We start from the raw sequence: 20,917 nt of genomic DNA on the forward strand, positions 1-20,917 counted from the left end.
CAGCCTCCTGAGTGAGATGCTGGAAAACTCATCTGTCCAGTCTTTTTTAACTTTACATTGAAGAAAACCTGGAGCATGCACTCTAGAACAGTCCTGCAGTAACTGGATGAACGAGGACTTAACAGGATGCAACAGCTTTCCAGTACACCTCCAGTTTCTGAATGACAAACATTACAGGTGAGCGAATAGTCCGTTTCCCTCCTGGTAAGATTTTACCATTTACCCATTACACAAATGGCTTCTTGTTAGCTTAGGTTGCCTCTGTAGCAGCAAAACAAATGGCAGGATAATGGATTAACAGAGCTCTAAAAAACAAAACAAAAACTCCAACCCCCTTCCCCAAAATACAGCCCATATTCTGGGAAAAAGGATTTCTGAACTATTTAAAAATGTGAAGAAATTCGTTTTCCTCTCTTTTTTTTTATTTTAAAATTTTAAAGTTATTTATCCTGATTTTTCTGTAAAGCTCTGCATTGCTTTCAAGTATTCGAAGATAAACTGCATCTAGAGGTTGACATGCAAATTGTATTTTATTTCCAGCCTTGCTATGCACAATCCAGTGTGCTTTAAGCTTATGGGCTGAATGCCTTATGTTTTCAAAGCTACTAGCCCAATTTTATCCATGTCAGGAAAAAGAAGCATAATCATAAAAACGTCAGTCAATTTCTGGCCCGAAGTTGACAATATGATCAGCTATGGAAACATAACTTAAAACAGTTTCATTATCTTGATTTATATCCTGACCTAACTAGCCAAAAGGAGGGAGACAGAAGTCACTTAAAATTTTTCTCAAACAACTGCCCGTAAGACAGCTACCATCCCTGACATTTTGCACTTCCAACCTGGCAAACAAACCAGAAGACACTATAAAACACCTCAAGCGTTGCTCCAAGTCTTTAAGGCTTCAGCCATGCTGCTATCTAGCTCAGTCACGTTAAGAGCAGACACGACTGGCACAATGTCACGTACAGTACTGTAACTCCTTCCAGCCTGGTATGAGAAGTGCATTCTTCACTAGAGAAAAATCCTGTCAACTAAACCCATTTAAAATCAAATTCGATTCAAGTTTTCTATCTTGAACACATTAGTGAATGAAAAAAACAACCCCAAACAAACAGGCAATGAAGGTGTAGTGTTCCCCTCGTACTTTTTAACTACACAAGCAGTTCTGGGGGCAATTAAACCAATGATGCCTGTCTTCCTAAGGACACTACTCTGCATTCTCTGGTATGAAGTAAGGTGAAAACACTAAAAGAGACTCTTTTTGCTGTTAGGTCATTCAAAATCATCTTCCACAGGATCTGCAAACTCATAACAAGACTTAAGCTCAAGCTGTGTTTTCTCCACTGGCAGCAATAATAGAGTTTCTCTTGTCTTCCTGACCACTTACTTCAGTGAAACTTGTTGGAACTTCCACTTAAAGGTTTCTGCGTCTCCGGCAAATTTGTTTAAAAAAACTTGGGTTAGGAACAAGAGAACAGGGAAGAAGTTCAACACTTCATATACAAACAACACAATCATATACAAACAACACAATCATATACCCTTTCTCATAAAAGAAAGCTAATTGTGGCAGGTTTCTAGATCAGCTTTTCACCAGTATCTTTTGAGATAATACTGGCAGTCTGCCTTTATGGAATCAATCACAAACTTGGAACTGTGGTATTGTTTTATTAAGTGGAAATAAACACCACCATGTCCAAATATACACAAGTTACAGTAACTGCCAAAAACGATTGCACTGAAAAACTAAGACAACACAATACTGGACAGGTTTAGAGATCCAGCTTCACTGGAATATATTTTGATCTCTTAAGTCAGGAAGTCTTCAGAAGCAAAAATCATGATGGAGAGAAAAAGCAGCATATGCAGGGGAAAAAAAAAAACCTGAGACGGACAAAGATAGTCTTCAGTTTTCTGTTTAAAAACTGATGAGTTACTAATGTTTATTATTGGATTGTTCTTATTTCATTATACAAAATCATGTATCCAGTTAAGAAGTAAAAAAAGAACTTAATAAAAATATATGAAGTGTCAAAGTTTTCCCCACAGATACTTTAATATATCTATCCTAACACAGGAATGGAAATCTCTATCTTAGACTAGCAGTCTGTTAAATGTTTGATTTAGGAAAATAACATTCATGCTCTGGAGTCTAGCAGGCAGATATGATACATTCTAGAGGCACAGCATAAAAATGCATTTATTTTTGTGCAGTACTACAATGTTGTGCTATCAGGCACAGGTGGCCAATTATTCTTCTGAGTTCCAGAAAAAGATCAACGATTCAAATTGACAAATGCTGATAGTCATTGCTTCAGACTGTGTCATTACTGGAACTGAGACATGTCAGAACTTGGTTATTTTATCTGACTGGATTATGACAAGACTCAAACCAAGGAAGGAAACTCCTACTTAACACGCTAAAATCAAAACAATTGTAGATTACAAAGCTTCTGAAGTGACAGCTAGATAAAAAATCCGTATTAAACTCAAGCAGGGCAATAATTTGTACAAGAGTTTGCTTCTAATTCTGTATTCCAGTATGAATCGCCACCAGCCATCACTGGAGCCTCAGTCTCCCCTGGGAAGAAACAGATTGCCCTCTAGCGTACATTAGAAAAAGTGATCCAGAAACAACCAAGAAGAAATGTTTCCGAGATTAGCTCATAGCTGTCCAGGAATTCAGGCACTTCACCTTAATATAACTACTATATTTTCTGCAAGAAGGGTTATCAACGTTGAGATTTCTCTTAAAATTATTAGATACCTAGAATTTGAACTAATAAATCCCGTACTTAATTTTCCTAAAGAAAAGTTTATTTTATACACACCGTATCTGTTACTTTACTGAAGTGTATCATTACACAAGCTGTAGTATTGAAGGCTCTGGTACTACGTCTGTTCCAAAGGTCTGGAGGTTTTTTTGCCCTCAATTACCAGTTAAAAGAAAAAGCAGCAATTTGTTGTTACCACTAACAACTTCCAAAGTTTGAAGCAGCTATTCAGTTTTTGAAAGGCTGTGAACTTAACATAAGACATTGTATTAAGATATTCTACACTAAAACTTCATTACTTTCTTTAAAAAAGTGTAAATATCTAAATGGCTGAAGCAATGGGAGGACAAACACTGTTTGCTAGACCAGATCAGTCAGTTGGTCAGTCTGGTCTCGTACCTTTCCTCAGAAGTCAAACTTTGGAGGGAGAAACAGCAGTAGCTCATATTTGACTTAACTACACAGTAACATATTCACCATTTGGTCAAAATACTCCTTGCACACCTCAGTTAAACATCATTAGTATGCCTGAACAATCAGAAAATACAGGTTTTACTATATCACCAAGGTCTCCTGAAAATAAAAGCATGACCTTTGAGAAATCTATTTTATGTTGTCCATGGTCACTGACATAAATACAATTTTATCCTGAAAGTGCAGTATGAAAGCCATATATCATACAATTAAATCTTTCTTAATATAAGAACGTATTCCAATACTAAGCCCATTTCCCACTTATTGCAATACCCTAGAAAGAAATTCTGCATCCAAACCAGTAATGAGCACGATTTGATTTTTTTTTAAAAATACAGTCAGGAACCAAGCTGAGTGTTTAATATAGTTTGCATTTGTGAAGCACAATATGTTTTCCATTTTATACAGCTAAGAATCCCTTACAGATTATTCTAATTTGCTAAATTGAAGCATTCAGCATTACTTTTCTGATCTAACTTTTTATGGTCTATATGGGTGGATTTAATTGGTACGTCCTAACAGATGAAATACGTGCAGTTAGTACCACAAGTCTCTGTAAGTAAGTTAAGACTGATGTAGACAATTACACACTTGAGCTTAGAATGAAAGGTGTACTCAGCAAGTGAGCCAAAATACATCTTCATTTGTGTCTTGGCTTTGTCATTTTAAAGAGCAGTTAGGATGCTCTAAGAAAGTATCTTTCAGGAAAGGTAATATTTAATCCTTTTTTAATTTATAACTCTGAAACATCAAGAGATTCAGTGACTCAGATACTTGAAAGAGCTAGCACATGAAAACTGAGCTGATTTGAGAAAAACAACTTATTTTAAAGCGAATTTTATTTTTTGGTTTGATTCTTTGTATCAACTGCTTTGTGCACTGATAGCCGTAACTTCCAGCTACTCAGCTGCTTGGATGCCACTTGGGAGACATGGAAAGAAGCAGCTTTCCTAGCCTTGCCTCTGAACACTTGACAGCAACTGAAGAATTCAAACAACTGTACTCCACAAACCATACAGAATACACACGAAAACACAGATATGGCACTTATCTCCCATAACATGACATGTAATTCCGTCCTTGAAGCAGCAGGCAGATACATACTGACAACTGCTACAGGAATAGTGACCGTAAGACTGCTAATTTTTTGTTTTGTTTTGACTCCAAGCTATTACCTTATGCAGATTCTGTATTAGCGATGTCAATAATGTAACACATTAACTACGTATGCTATATGCAGCAAAAATTACTTGGTTATACTTATGCTTTGCATTTTAATATATGCAAAGGAAAACTTTGATTAACATGCAAAAAAAAAAATCATCTCTTTAAGTTGCAGTTTCCACATCTGCAAAGTCTTGAGAATAATACAGGAAAACCATGCAGCAGTTTTCCTGTTGAGAACAGAGAAAAGGTGTGTTTCCTATGCATTTAATCTGCATACAAGGTTACTTTTATTTTGTAATCCTAGGTAAAAGAAGCTGAAAACAGGTGCATTTTCACTCATTCCATAGTCTTCAAAGAAACTGGCTCTGCCATGACCTGACCATTTCACCAGGCAGGAGGCAACAGGTTGATTCCACCAGCGCCAATTCTGAACACTTCTAGACCAAGATGGTCACCGTTGAGTATGACAAAATATACATCAATAACATGCCTGTTGATGGGGATCAAGCCTCTGAGACCTTCAGCACCATCCTAGAGACTGATTACCTAATCCTCTGGGTTCAGCTGGTAATAGCCAGTATGAAGGACAGATGGGAATGACGATACGCTACTTTTCACTGAAACTTAAACTTACCTTTTAGCTGCTTGACAGTATCCTACTTATTTACCTTACTCTCCATAACCCTGATGTTCCTTGCTACTGTTCATTATTCTTGCAAGCTATGATTCACCTTAGACGTTAACCTTTTCTGAACGGAAGACTTTTTCCCCTGCGTGTTTGCACAGCAACACAGCTCCAGTAACAGTAACAAGAGAAAGGCAAGACCCACGCAAGGGAAAAGAACTGAAATTACTGAGAACATGAGCTGAATTCTGTATAGGTAACTTTTACTTTTTCACATTCCACTGATCACATCTTGCTTTGAGTGACTAGCCCGACCACTGCAAGTAGCCTTTAGAAGAAAAGGACAGAGCCAGCTGCTCTCCCGCCTGCCCGTTTACTGCAGATAACACCAGCTCCTGTTCTGAAAACAGTCTCTTTTTCTAGAGATGCTTTGCAGTCCCGCAGTTAGCTAATTATCATGCTTTAACAACATCATCATAGTTTCCCCTTGACACAGACCAATCTCTTCAAGTCCCATCTCTGAAAAGTTTTAATGTTAAGGAAACTCATTTTCAATCTTTAAGAGTGTAGGACTGTATTCAGCGCCAAGCACAAGACTAGATGTTCAGAAGACTAAAGTAATCCTAAAGGATTTTCCCCTGCCTCTCTCAGGGGTAAAGTATACCATAATCTCACCCATTCGTTTGCATTCAAAAGTAAAACTGACATGAAATAAGACATAAATGTAAGCAAATGACAGCATTTCTATAGCATTCTTAATATGTTTCTTAATTCACTACATTTTATTTTCTCATGGCATTTCCCGTAATGAAGATTACCTGGGGGTGTCAGCATAAAAACGTCAATGTGGACAGCTGCAGCTTAACAGCCACAATAACTGTAGCTATGAAATTTTTAAGAGATGTAGTGTTTTGGTAGCAATTACAGTTATTGATATTTCTAAAATTCATTTAGGCTTTTATTGTAACTTTAGTAACCAAAAGAAATCTAGTCTATGATATGACTTTGCTAAGGATAAATTGTCACAATCTTAACGTTATTAAAAAACGTGTTTGAATGAATTTAAACTGTGAGTCATATTAAAACTTTCAATCAAAATAAATTACTCTTGATGAAAACACTGAATTAAAAATGATTTAATATTGGTCTAATTTAAATGTGAAGAGTACAGTTTTATTCAATAAAATTGTAAATATTTTACCAATTAAGTACAATTAATTTCTGTTAATGCATCTAATGAAAAACATATTTCTTTTTGACCCTTTGGACATTGTTCAGAAATCTTCTATTCAAGAGCAATAAACTATGCTTTAACTTTGAAAAGTAGCATCCTGGGATTGCAAACCTATTGCCTCATATCAGCTCCTGATCTGCCTTTGTAACCTGGGATGTGAAAGTAAAGTTGGGCTCTTCCTACCTGAGGTTTTGTCACCAGTAATTCTACAACTGTGAGCACCTCTGCTATCAAAAGATACCCTCTTCCTCCACAGCAGCTCAGGCTCTCACCGCAGGAAGAGATGGTGTTTATACCTCTACTTCTTGACCCCTTCTCTGATACAGCTTCCTTTAAATCCGGAAGATTTTTATGTTTCCATAGAAGTGCAAAATTCAAGTCTCCCAAGCATTAACCAAGTTCCTATGCTAGGCCTTATCACTGCATCAATCACCCTTCACTGACAGCCCTAATACATATTCTTTCTTTCACTCTAGAGCAGCTGTTTTCAAGTTTTTCCACGATTTTCTAGAGGACTATAAAACTACTTGAAGGACATTCACTAAAGGTAATTAATTAAAAGTAAGCATGCTATCAACAAGCTGAAGTGCATTATATGAAGCTCAACCCTTACACTAAAAAAGAGACAACATGCCAGTGGTTAGAGAACAATTAAAACAAAACAACCATTTTGGTGATCTTGATCTTTTGACTCCCAGTATGTACAGAAGTGTCTCTTAACTTCACTGGCATGTCTAGTTAGCATTTTAACAGCTTAACAAATTACATGTCACTTCGTTGCCCCTTCAAACAGGCAGTTGTGAAAATGGAAACATTGCTCAGTCTTATTGTTAGGAGCTCAACAGCTATGCTATCAGTAGAGAAAACATCTCAACAGCACACCGTAGCTACAGAGAGATCATCAACACACAGGTTATACAAATTTCATAAATCACAGATCAGCACAAGGTGTTTCAGCTGCCATTTTCAAAAATACCTTGTGTCCCTAGCTGTATTTCCCCACCTAACATGCTAGATTCTCCTTAGAAACCTTAATCAGTTTACAACCTTAGGTCATCATAGCAACAGAAAACACCACTACTACCACCGTCACTATCACTTTAGATAAGGATGTTTTTACCCTCACTCTCATCAAGAACAGAGAGAAGAAAATCACTGTCAAACAGAGCAAGTCTTTTTAGAGTTGACTAACAGCAGTACAAATGTCCAGTCTTCATTACTTAAGTCTTCTAATATAAGTTATGCAAGAGATATCATGTGCTAATAATCAAATAATGTAGATATTGTCCATTCCAGTATAAATTTTTTACAAGTTTAAATTCAAAAGATCCTTTTAATATTGTTTTTCAAATAAACCTGTTAGCCATATAAACTATATGTAATTGCCTCGGATTTCAATAAACTAACAGATTCTCCAAAAATAGTATGTAACCATAATTTATTCAAATGATTTCTTCTTGACTAGCAGTTAATTATTTAAAGCCGAAAACTACGCATCTCACCCCATCCTAAACCAACGATTTCTCTCTTGGTGGAAAGGTGCCATCCCTCTGAAGAGGGAGGGCATTGTCTGACTGCATTGTAATTTTGCCTGTCAAACAGAAGACTTTTTTTTTTTTTTGAAAGGTAGGTATATGATCTACAGACAAAGGCAGTACTGTATAAAAGTATAAAGCTGCCAAGTAATACGTTGTTTTATATATACTCAATTTTGGGCACATTCACAGTTCTGCAAACAGCAAACACACACTGATACACAAATAGCTTATTACTGAAGGACCTATAACAATCAGAAAAATCTAACAGCAAAGTCCTTGTAACTAAAAGGTATGTCTGATTCCTTTTGGAAGGCTACGATCATTCTGTCTGTCTCGTCTTCCTTACTTCAGTTCCTAGCAGTGTATTACAGACGTTGCCCTTTGCATGTTCAACATCATTTGTGAATGTTATTAATACAAATGTCTAGGACTAACCTTAGTCTCTGTTTGTAATAGTCTTCATCTCCATCATCTCTCCATCTCTTTACTTTGTGCTTCCCCAGTGTATGGTCTTCTTCCTCAGAGCTTGGAAAGAAGTCAGCATCATCTTCAGCTTCTTTAAAATCTCTTTTCACCAAATATTTTCTTTTTCTTGACAAATTCCTGAGTTCATAATCAGAATCATTCTCAGCATGAGAAGATGCCTGCTCTTCCTCCTCTTCTGCTGCTTCTGGATCAAAGAGCTCCTCATCAGGTACATACTCAGACTCTCCACTATCATCCTCCTGTTCACACCTGAACTTCTTGGCCTCAAAATATTTCTTTTCTTTTGGAATATCCACCTTTGATTGAATCTGAAGGGCATGCTTCTGAAGTTTTCTCATGTTTTTTTTTAAGCGCTTATCTGTTTTTGACAGGGCTTTACCTCTTTTTTCCTTTGTAGTAGATGCGGAAGCTACGCACTGAACATTTTTGGCTTGTACTTTCTTCTTTGCTCCTTTGTGAAGGGATAACTTCTTTCTTTCAGATGACAGCTTAGCTTGGTCTGCTAAGTACTTCTCAAAATCAGATGCTTCATTTAGCATTAATCGTCGTGTCTTCCTCTCTGGCTTCTGAGATATTTTAGTTCCAAATGGAGTCATCTGGCCAGTACGAATAAGCTCTTCCCACTCTGTTTCCTGAACAGGCATAAGCATACTGCCAAGACATGATGGACCAGGTTCTACAACAAAAATCAGAACATCCAGCATGCCTTTAACACTTTCTGAATAACTCAAACACAGGAACAAGGGTGTTTTGTTTTGTTCCCCCCCACTGCATTCAGTTCAGTTTTTATATACAACTTAAAAGTCCAATTTATCGTCACACATAATACTTGAAGTTCAAAAAAGGCAAACCCCAACAAAACAGAAGGCCAACAAAGTCAGACTGTAACTTCTACTTCAAACTACTTCTCAAACTTCATATAGGAAACATTACACATACTATCAAAATGCAAATACTTCTGCAACAACACACAGCAGCAAGAACTACCATAAAATTACAGTCCCCCATGGCACATGAACTCTACCGTGCTCCCTATGATGCCAATTCAACCCATGTCACCATGTTCAGTGCAAGAAACCACTGTGTTCCCATATACAGCAACATCGTCCATTTCTGTTTTATTACTGATTTTTCAGTCCTATTAATAAGCTTGAAATTTGACATTTCCATTACCATACCAGGACAGACACAAATCTTACAAAACACATAAAAGACTGTCTTCCCACATGCTTCAAAAAAAAACAAAACAAAAACAAACCCCATCTTCCTACTCTACAATACTAATATTAGGATTATGACTTTAAAAGTCAGATTGGCTGCACAGCACCTTGCCATAAAAGAGCACTTCCATTAAACTGCATACACAGTTACTATACATATTAATACAAACTATAATTGGTGTTTGAAACCAAAGAGGAGGAAAAGCTTTTGAATTCAGGAAGCTGAAGTCCAGCCTGCAATCTATTATTAGGGTCCAAAATTTCAAAATAGCCATACCAGAATTGCCAGCATAGCATGCTACTGTATATGGTCCCATTTAAAGCACTGTGTTTATCACCAAAACATGTTTAACAGGTAATGATGAGGCATCAGGCATGAAACTCCTCCCTCTCCACCCCCTCAGTTTCTCAGACTACTGGAACTGCTCAACTCCATTTCTTCTGTCTTGGGCTCCATTCACTTCCTAGTCACATTTCACCACACTGGGTATCTGAGTTTTACTGCATGAACCCATTCAAAGAAAAAGGATTAAAGATGCTTTTCTACTAAGAAAAGTTTACTGAGGTTTTGACTCCTGTAAGTTTTGTTGAATCAGGAGAAAAGCATGAGCTCTGTGAGATCTGGAATCCACTCCAGCCACATCTGCAATGGACAAATAGCACACAGAGTTTACACCTCCGCAAACAACAATATAACCCAAAGGTGATGCGCAGATGTTAATGGGGTCCAAAATTGCCCTGCAGAATACTGCAGATTAGTGATTGTGACCAAGACACAGCCAAGCTGAAGTTACAAAGTCCAAGCTCAGTTTGCAGCCAGCAGTGAGAAAGAACACCTAGTGAAACACTGAGAGAACAAATATCCTGCTTTGGAAGAAGCCTTTTTTTTTTTTTTTTTTTTTTTTTTAAATCACAGTGCAGCCTGTAAAAGAGAAGCACTTCCCCCTTCCATTTCTAGTGATACTTCCCAATAGTAAGAAAAAACAATTTTGTTAATGCTGATTGATAGCATCCAGCACATAAAATGTAATTCAATCATGATGTTAGTCATCTTTATCAAATTAGCTGTGAAAAAATGTTAGGATTTCCAATTTATTAAGCCCAATACTCTAATGTGCCTCAGCCATCCCTACTGAGCTGAACATGGATTAACATCCATTTTTAAAAACTTCCCACATGAATATGCCAAGATCTGCAATTCTGCAGGTGCAGAGAATAAGTGTTCTTAACTTGCTCTTTGAAAGGAAGCCACTGAAATTTATTTCCTTATTGGCAAAGATCTTGCAAACTAGCTTCAAACAAAAAAAGGCATTACATCAAAGTAGAACAGAACTTTCAGCCTTCTCCCATACCTTCATCTTCCTCAAATTCAATCTCATTTACTTTATCAAGAATCTCTGTTCCACCAAGAATTGCTTGGAGACGCTTTTGTTTTGCTTTGATCTTCTTTAGCTGTTGCTCCTTGAATGACAAGTAGATACATAATTTAATGTTTAATCTGGTTCATAAACTTGCTATCCTTTTAAACAAGACTTAAATTACTACATTTGCAGTATTTTCCACCAGAATATCATATTCAAGTGTTCACAGTATCGCATTTGAAACAAAAGAAGTGCAAAAAAGTGTCACCACAGTATCTGTAGGGCTCCAACCCACAGAACACACACAATTTTGTGTGTACAATTGTCTTACGATATGCATACAGTAAGATCAGATTGTTTATACACACAAATTTCATGTGCATGTTACACATTTTTATGTACATCTTTTGAGGTCATTTTATCAATGTGTTGATTCTAGTGAAGGAAGTCCATCAAGTAGATTAGTGAGATGCACAGAGAAAAAAAGATTCGTTCACAATTTGCAAGACCGGGTTAATAGTTAGTAAGCCACTAAAAACAGCTATAAGATTTAAAAAGATTTATTTATCATCCCAGAATTTTTGGAATGTTTTGTTAGAAAGAAACTGAAATTGTAAATCAGTCTATCATCCTAATATATGTTTGTACACAGTTAATTCAGGAGTGGTCCCAGATAATTTAACAGCAAAAACTACAAAGTGAAATGACTTTAAATAAGTAAAAAAAAAATCAACATTACAGATGCTATAACAAGTATAGTTCACTACTGCTATGAAAATAATTCATAGCTAGGTCTTCTGTTACACCTTTTATCCGACTGTAACATCCTCAACTGTGTATTTTCTGGTGACGTTGTGATTCCTTGGTGTTGCTAACTTTCATTTATGAAACAAGAAATTCTAACCAGTAAAACAAAGACATAGGCAATGTAACTTTCCACATTTGTAACTCCATTCTTTGGAAATATTTCTTTACCTAGACAGGCACATACTTCAGTAATCAAGTTCATGGCAAAATGAGCACATTTTTTTTCCTTTTTGGTGAAGAACGGTTCACTAGCTTGCTCATATCTTCATGTAGCACTTTTCAAACCACAAAGGGTAAGTATATTCACGTATGGTACAATATATTATCTCCTGTGTATGCACTATTATTCTTGCTACCAGAGTACTTTATATCATAAAACATTCCCTGTATGACAGCTCTAAGGAAATAGCTGTCTTGTACCAGTCATTAATCTCCCATTTGTCTCAATAACGGAAGAATTCAGTCTTCTTTAACAATTTTTTTTTAAATACTACAAAAGGAAGAGTACTAAAAGGCACTTCTCCATGCAAAAAGCAGCTCAAGACCAGCTTTAAACACACTGCCTGCCTCCAAACAGCCTCCAAAACACTCTTGAGGTTATTAGGACCACTTTTACAGATTATAGTTTTCATACAGGGATTTATTCTTACACTTCAAGGACTGTTAGAGATGGCTAACAATGAACTCGCAACGAGGCTTGAACTTCCCCTGCAACTAACACTTGCGTAAATTACTTCAAGTAATAGGAAAACAAGAAAAATACAGTGTCCAATCAGATGATCACTCGTTAGTGGCAAGTCTGGTTTAACGCATTTCTTCCCACTACTTGCAGCTACTTGTTCCTAGTCCTGTGCCACTGTTCAGTACTGTACCCCTCACTCTCTTAATTGGCCAAATTGTGAGCCCATTGTTATCCAAGTTGCTGAAACGATCACGGTTAAAAACCAAACAACTGAATGAGCCAGTGGCAAACGGCCTGAGGCTGGGAATAAGTGTCTGAGGGCAAAGGACAGTAATTTTCCAGTCAGGTTTCTCATTAGAGAAAATATTAGGGTGAATTTCCATCAGACGGTGAGCTGATTGAAGTGCTACATTCCGGACCAGGAGAAGTTTCCCTTTTCTCAAATCTCCTTCCTATTCACAGCTGTATAGGTCTATTGCTTACATTACCCTGATGCCTGCCAGATTGCTCTACAAGCTCCTTTAACTTACTACTGTGGCAGAAAAAAACTGGAGCAGTTTCTGCCAAATCAATGAGTTAAAATGGCTCACAGAAAGGAATGTACTGGTACAAGAAAGATACAGACAATAAAAGAGGATTAAGGAAAGGAAGGAAAGGAAGGTAGGGAATGAAGACCACGAGAGCTGAGATTTAGGCCAACTATTGAATCATGCCCTAACAATGCTTTGCTAATTCTCCAAATACTACTGGGAGGGATTTAATTAAATTAATGCAAATCAGTCTTCCAAGCAGGTCCTGGAACTTCAGTTTTACACCTTTTTCTGAAACTCGGAATAAAAATAAACATAAAAAAAAATTCAGCTCTCACTTTCACATCTTTAAATTAGTTATTTACATTTTTTGGTAGAAAATTAAACCATTTAAAAGGGAAGGAACAGCAATTGTAGACTGACTCTGAACTATATAATTAAGCAAGGATTATATCACATGATTCAAACCTTAAGCCAAAGTACAAGCTAAGTATTGTCAGCAGGAGATTAATGTAATCCAATCACCTTGTTATATTTTTGCCGTTTTACAGAATCTAGTTTTCTGTTCATATCTTTGTTGTTGGCAGCTTGAGGTGAAAGTTGCTCAATAATTTTATTTATATGTTTCAGAGATGTTGTACATGATCTGAAAAAACAAGAAGATTGCAATGTACTAGTCAACTCTAGAAAGAAAAATAGCACATTCTCGATTCAGACAATTTAGAAATTCCAAGAGATTTAAGGTAAGATTTAAAAAAGTCTAAAGGTAAGTTTCTAAATAAGCATCTTATATTTAAACAACACTGGAAATACTAAACACTTTAAAAAGTTGTACATCATGAAATATTTTTAAACAAAATTTTGCTAATACTAAAATTCCCAAAGCAAGGAAACTGAACAAACCACTGCAATATTTAATACTCAAAAGTTACAAGTCTGATGATGATAATAAGCAAGTGATAGCGGTTTCTTTTATTATTCAAGGTAAACAAAACGCAGAACAAAAATCTAAATGGGAAATCCCATGTTTTAATTTTCTAATTAATAGTTTGATGCCATTATATAAGGAAGCCTATTTCTTTTACCTTTACAGTTTCTCTTCTACACAAAGAATAGATTACAAGATACAAATACAGTTTCAGGAAGACAGACTAGCTCAAAGAATTAACAGCACATCAACATTAAACTTTCACTACTCATGCAGTACCATTTTTCACGTTTCCATACACGATATGAAATTCAGGTTGAACCACATGCTATAACCTAGTATCATCTGTTTCTGCTGTTGAATTCGTTTGCAAGGAAGGAGGCACTGCCCCACTGTCAGAAGCAACAAATCCAGGTTTGTTGATTCAAATAGCAGAATATTTCATAAGGATACACAAATTAGCATCTCAAAGCATTATAAAAAATGTCAAAGAAAATTCTTTACAACATCTGCAAAGCGGCCATTATTCCCCTTGTATGCAAAAAAAAGCACCACGTAAGTCTCCTCAATTGTCAGGGAGGAAATTGTTGGGCCACATTTCTCTCCAGCTCTAATCTGGATTCTACCACTGTTCTCCTGGGAGATGTATTCTGCCAGCTCCCCAGCTATCACTGCCGTCTTCACCCCTCCATTCTCTTTCAACACTTTTGAACCACCCCATCCTCTTTCTCAGTCTTCTGTTTTGTAGCTTTTTTGTATACCATCCTCTTCCATGCCTCCTACCTTTTGGCTCTTGCTTCCTTGTCAAGGCCCTAGGGTCTCTTGACACATACTGCTACTGTCCTCTTCCACAAAGCTTTATTTAACAGGACTGTGGAATTTAAACAGGATTTAACTTCAACCATTTTTTAATCTCCTTCTTCTGCTTATATTTGTGTGTATATTATAGAATCATGCAGCTTCTACCATGAACTCTGTGCCAACTACTCAAAAAACACTTCCTGCCTGATTTTACTTCTAGTCATGCATTCACCGCGTTACAGGACTTTAACCAACTGTATCACGCTCTACTCATACACCTTTACTTTTGTTAGTCCCTCTGCTCAACAAGCCAGCTGTATCTCTGCTAATTTTCTCCAAAATCAACTTTCAGACTTGCACGTTACATCTTATACAGACAAGGTGCTACAGGTCTGCATAAACCATTTGCATCATCTCATGTAAATCTCATTTTATGACTTGAAGTGGAAAGTGAAAAACAGAGGGGTGAGGAAAATCATAGGATGCTTCTTAAAGAAAAACAGGAAAATATCAACTAACTGACAGTGCCATGCACCACTTTCAATAACCACATAATCTAATTGCAACGGTTACGCTGCTCCATTCTTCCTCTCAATGACCATCTTACTCATGACGTCATCCTTCCGCTACATAACATCTGAAATTAGATTCCAGTTTTGCAAACTTAATTTCACATCTCCACACCCAAACTGGAAAATTAATGAAGTGCATAAAATTAAGCATATGCGTAACAAGAGAGCTATGCGAGAGTTCACGTAGGTAATGGAGGCCTACAGCACTCTTGAGCACTAAAAAACACCACTAATGCAATACAGTGAAAGATGCACAGGTAGAATTATTCACCTGCAGTAGTTCACACAGTAACTCTACAGTGAGACTAGAAACAGAAAGGGAGATCTAAAATCAAAACTCAGAAGATTAGTGGCTCCTATCCCTCCAAGTCTTCTACTATCAATATACCATGTTAATTAAGCATTTGATTCTTTTAAAGTGTCATTAAGTACTTCATACAAGCACTTGTGATAAGGTTGTTTTGCTTCTAGTACACTCCTGATGTGGAGTCATCCGAGTTACAGAAAGCACAAAACCAGAAGCAGATAACCCCATGAAGCATACAGAATTGAAGAAGCGGCACTTTTTCTGACTAGAACTTTGAATAACAGAGTATAACGCAGTTCTCCACTGCCCAGAAAACAGACATGCATCTTGGTAAGGTAAGACAAAAGCAGAAAAAGGAGATGCGCTGTCCTCTACTGCCTTGATGCATGACTGAATTAGTCAAATAAGAGCAATGAAGCATTGCTCTGATTTGAAAAATATTTTCTCCTTTTTTCAAAGGTGGGTGACCTAGAAGAATACATGTGATCTAGTGCTTTCAAAACATCTTTTCGTCTTCCACCTTTTAAAAACATGAGAGACAGCCTCATTAGATAGTCAGTAACAGAAAGGAACAGTAAGAAAGGACACAATTTACCTTAAGTCATCCAGCACTGACCGATATTCTTTCTTCGCATCAGCTATTTTTGTTGCTTTATTAGTTTCATTAATTGCATTATCTACTTGCTGAAGAACTCCTTGCTCCAATACATCCTGGTCATAGACATCAACTCCTAAACCTTTGAGCTCAGCGGCCTGTGCACTATATGAGATGGACTGAATCTGCTGCCTGTTGATCTGTAAAAGGGGTTGTCCTCTTCTGGGCATCTCCAAAGGAACAGCCATGGAAGTGGATGACTGGCTGGCAGAGTTGGGAACTCTAATACTATTACCCAGGTCACTGTTACAAATGCCATTTTCTTGTTCGACTCCCAGTTCCTCAGCATTATGGAGGCAATTATTGCTCGAAGCAGTAACAGGGTGTTGTTCTTGGATACTGTCTGGCAGGTGGCTGTTGTCTGATGGCATCCTCTGCTCAAAGGCAACAAAGAACCACCACATCATCATAAGAACATTCACACACACAAACTTCCTCATGAAGACTGTGCCCAAATAAAAGTAAGCAAAACAATGAGCATGTTTCTTTATGAGAAATTGTTTCAAAACACCTAGTAGCCTACTCCTCCATGAGTCCTCCCCCCAAAGGCTTCTCCACACTAATTTCCACAATCAAAAAGAAAAAGCGGCCAAAACTTCTTAAAGACAACTGTATGGAATACTCCTGGAAGACACAGATATCAAGACAAATAAAACAACCTGTAAAAATTACTCTCCTTGCCAGAGAGCGAACTCAATCTTGTGTGTAAACAGTCATGCTCCAGAAGACTATGACATAACAAAAACATATGCAACTTAACATATCCAAAACTAAAACATACAAGTTTTTGAAACAGGACTTGCCAGTGAAAGCACTGATGAGAGCAGTTGGCTGTAGGCCTTAGTTTGACAATTCAGCTTTGAAGCAGAACATAAAGCATCTTAATTGTTAGGAAATTAACACCGGACTGACTTACCAAGGCAAGGCCGGAGCTGGTACTCTTTGGAGCCTTCAGGGTGAGACTGTCTTCTGAAAGGATGTATTTTTTATCAAGTTCGGGGAGAAACAAGTGTTATTAACTTGCAGGGAGACATTAATAAGGCAGGCGGGCTTCACCAGCAACCTCTCCCAGCGTGGCAGCCCGCGGATCTCAGTCCCAGCTGACGGTTTTCTCCCATCAGCTCCGAACACGCGCACAACGGGTTTGGCCCTGCATTCAGGCAACAGGTTACCATGACAACCCCGCGCACCGGCCAGTTGCCCTCGAGGGACCCCCCCACCCCATCCACCCCCCGCCTACACCGGTCCCCGAGTTCCCCCGCTTCATCACCTCTCTCTGCGAGCAAGCCCGGAGCCGGCGGGGCCGGGACAGGACCGCCGGCCGAAGGCTGTCCCTCGCGGCTGGCGACAAGGCCCGGCCGGGACGGAAACGCGAGGGGCTCCGGGGGGCGCCGCAACCCCCCCCCCAACCCCCTCCCCCCCACTCCCCGGCCTCTGACCGAGCCGGCCCAGGCGGCGGGCGGGAGGGGCCGCTGGCGGCCCCCGCGCGCGGAGGAGGAGGAGGAGGAGGAGGAGGAGGAGGAGGAGGAGGAGGCGGCGGCGGCGGCGGAGGAGCGGCGCGCGCCGTCCCGGCGCCGGACTCACCCCGCTGCTCGGCACCCGGGACGCCTCCTCGCCGCTGCGCAAGGCGCACGCGCGGCGCCAGCGCTCCAGCCACTCACCGCCCGCCCACGCCGAGCGCGTACGCATCACTTCCTCAACGTCGGTGACCGTCGCGGTTGCGCGGCGGAGGGTGGGCGGGTGACGTGCTGCGCGCGCTTCTCCCGGCTGCCCGCCGGCCGCCGGCGAGGTGGCTGGCTGTGGAGCGGGCAGCCGCCGGCCTTTACCGTCAGGCTGCCTGGTTAGTGCGGTGTTACCCGGCGGCGCAGGCAGGCCCACAGGTCGCCCGGGGCTGGCCGCCCGGCAGGGGCCTGGTGCTTGTGGCGGGAGTGCCCGTAGATCAGAGCCGCGGAGGAGCTGCTCGCAGGGGCCGCTTCAGACGTTCAGTTTCCCCCCTTGACGTGCCTTAACGTCAGGCGGTTGTCCTTTGAAAGGCTTGGGAAAGGAAACCTGATCTAGTGGTTGCAAAATTAGCCCGGGACTCGAAAAACAAGCGTTGTGCAAACCGTATAATTTGGTTGCATCGAGGTTCCTCCAAGAGGAAAAAAAGAAGGATGCTGCACAGCTCGGGATTTAGCAGCAGGATTGCTTATAGGCTTAGTAAGCGACTGGCGGGAGGAGCAGTCTTTTAAGGGCTACTGTTCTGCCTGCTGGGCTCTGAAGCAGCAGTTTTTTCTGTTTCCTGCATTCCTTTCTATTTTCTCCCTAATTCTCTGGTAGTGACAAAAGCAGAAAACTAGATTTTTCTCCGGGGCTCCTTTTGCTTTCTCTGCCTTCTTTCCCCTTCCTTCTCTCTCCCCATTCCAGGGGCATTAGAGTCCTGGACCCAGCTTCTCCTCCTCTGGGCAGCAGAACTGGATTTCTTGGCTGACAGCCTTGGGCCAACTGTGAGGGGATAAATACATAGCAGAATACGTTTGGAAATGTTTTGCTAAGTAAATGCTGAGGCAGATAGAGTTTAACTCTTGGCTTCAGGGGACAATTTGTGATTCAGTTTGACCACAGAGTTGCTTTCTTCAACTGCTTTTTAGTTGTCCTGCTCCGTGTATTCTTAATGTCATCTTTTTGCAGTGAATGTCTTGAAACAAGATGCAGATTTAAAAAAAATATTATTTCGTAAATTATTCAGGGGTGGAGACAAGGCATATATAAGTCAGTGAGAGTCAGGATGCCTTATTCTTCTCACACTTAATTCAACAAAATGCTACAGACCAAGAGAGAAAGCAAGCTTGTCCAGTAATGATAATACATTTATAGTGCACCTTTGATCCAAAGAAATCCCAGGTCCTACTGACTAGTCACCCTGCACGCAGAAGATTATGATTGTAACTATGCAGAAACGTCGCAGTTGTTTAACAGAGGAGTAGCAGAGATGGTGGTTGTGTATGACTAGATGGAATGTTTTAATCATGAAAGTTTAAGGATGTAGGTTAGGGTGTACAGGGAGAGAAGATAACTTTTACTAGATTTTAGGCTTTGTCTTCTTTACACCATGCCTTTAGATATTTGTACATGTTGATGGGATCTTCCCTTCCTTCTTCTTTAGGCTATACAGTCCTAGCTCTTTTCAGCTTTTCCTCAGAGGGGAGATGGTCCAGTCCCTACTCATCTTAGTGGCCCTTTGCTGGACTCTCTTTAGTAGCCCCATCTCTCTCTTGTACCGGTAAAGTCCCAGTCTCTAGACATTGATTGACATTTTCTCAACTGTGTTCCTACAGTGCATTGATGGAGCCCACATTGCGGTAGTGAAACACTGTTGATAAATGAAGTACCCAGCGATTCAAGCGTTTCAAACGTTATTGAAACTTTTTTTTTGCCAAATTTGTGGCATACCGAACACACCCACAGAGTCCCTATACGCTTGCTCCAGAGTTCTGTTACTTTTTCTCATAAATCACCACCACTGACGGTTTTAGTGAAATACTGTATCCTACGAAGTTCTCCATGTTGCCAGCTCTCTGTGACACATTATACCATTTCCTTTAATACCCATTAATACTGTGAGTATTAACGAATAACTCTCAAAATTGTTGGTGGCCTGGCTTTATTCTGAACTACAGTTACAGGTCCTTGACTGAAGATGTTCCTTTCCCTTCCTTCCATTCCCTTATTCCCTCCAGCCCCCAATGTCTGGAAGTCTTCAGAAAACACAGAACTGGTCCTCTAAGGTCGGTAAGGGCACGACTCAAAAGGTCAGCAGGCAAATAAAACAGTGCTTAGTTGATACACCCTTTTTTGTTTCCTTTGCTCTGAAAGATGCTATTACTTCAAATATCCCTTACTTAGTATGTAATGACTAGAATGAGGAGGCTTATTTTTAACCTTTTTTGCCATGTTCTAAATACAAGGAACTATGCTTTGTAATTGCTGAAACAATTGAAAATGTGGAGTGCAAAGTCTTTCAGCAGAGTGAGAAAGGCAGCAACCAGGGGGTATTTAAGGACAGAGCAAAATCAAGCTGTTGTCAAAACTAAACTGAGGGGTAGGCTCAGTTTTCCAGAAACTGATTAATGAGGGGGAAAAGAGAAGTTGTCCTGGAAGAAGGAAAAAAGAGCTTTATTATTTGCTAGGAGAGGAGTTTTCAAATGAAAGGCTGCTGCTTTCCCAAGCTCGAGAGGAAAATGAGTGAAGGTTTTCTTACATGTGAACAGACTTCTGTGGGTTAACAGTTCACTAGTGTGGGAGATGGTCAGTATTAAGTCCAGAAGAAAGAGGCTGTAATCCAACATTAAACGCTATTGTTTCAAGGCAGGTACTCGCAGAACAAAGCAGTTACACTGGTATCCTGACTGTGACTCCAAACGTCCCTGGTAGAGCTTGCTCATCAAGATCCCTATCGTGCTCTGTATATGAGGGGATATATGGGACTGAAGATGATCTTTGTGGGAGTGTTCTGAAACCGTGATATAAAAATGTGGGAGGGCCATCAGGCAGAGACTGATTAATGTCATCTGTCTGTGAAACACCATATACACTGGGAATGCTGTATAAATAATAAGCTGATTATGCAACTGGTCTGTTGCAAACTGGGTCAGGCTCCCAGGTGGTCTGAACAAAGGCTGTTCGACTGAAGTCTGCTGAAGCCAGGTCTCCCAGCAGTTGAAAATCAATGTGGCTCCATTAAAGTCATAGCAGGGACAGATTCTGTAGGCCT

General features: G+C 39.5%; 1 protein-coding gene across 6 annotated transcripts in view; it reads right to left on the reverse strand.

Moving 5' to 3' along the window:
* Positions 1-17,781, reverse strand: part of ERCC6 (ERCC excision repair 6, chromatin remodeling factor) — a 50,996-nt gene extending 33,215 nt beyond the window's left edge. For 2 of the 6 annotated variants that reach the window (XM_076338697.1, XM_076338701.1), the window contains exons 1-6: positions 17,749-17,781; positions 17,081-17,314; positions 16,105-16,538; positions 13,427-13,547; positions 10,874-10,982; positions 8,251-8,977 (exon numbers count right to left, since the gene is read on the reverse strand). In XM_076338697.1, the coding sequence (XP_076194812.1) occupies positions 8,251-8,977; positions 10,874-10,982; positions 13,427-13,547; positions 16,105-16,535 (1,388 nt within the window). In that variant the 5' untranslated portion in view covers positions 16,536-16,538; positions 17,081-17,314; positions 17,749-17,781. Of the gene's footprint in view, positions 1-8,250; positions 8,978-10,873; positions 10,983-13,426; positions 13,548-16,104; positions 16,605-17,080; positions 17,315-17,434; positions 17,459-17,748 lie in introns of those variants that run through there. The other 4 variants (XM_076338699.1, XM_076338698.1, XM_076338700.1 and 1 more) reach the window with 4 other exon arrangements.
* Positions 17,782-20,917: the final 3,136 nt, after the last annotated feature.

This window comes from Aptenodytes patagonicus, chromosome 5 (assembly GCF_965638725.1).
Source record: "Aptenodytes patagonicus chromosome 5, bAptPat1.pri.cur, whole genome shotgun sequence".
Taxonomy (NCBI): Eukaryota; Metazoa; Chordata; class Aves; order Sphenisciformes; family Spheniscidae; genus Aptenodytes; species Aptenodytes patagonicus.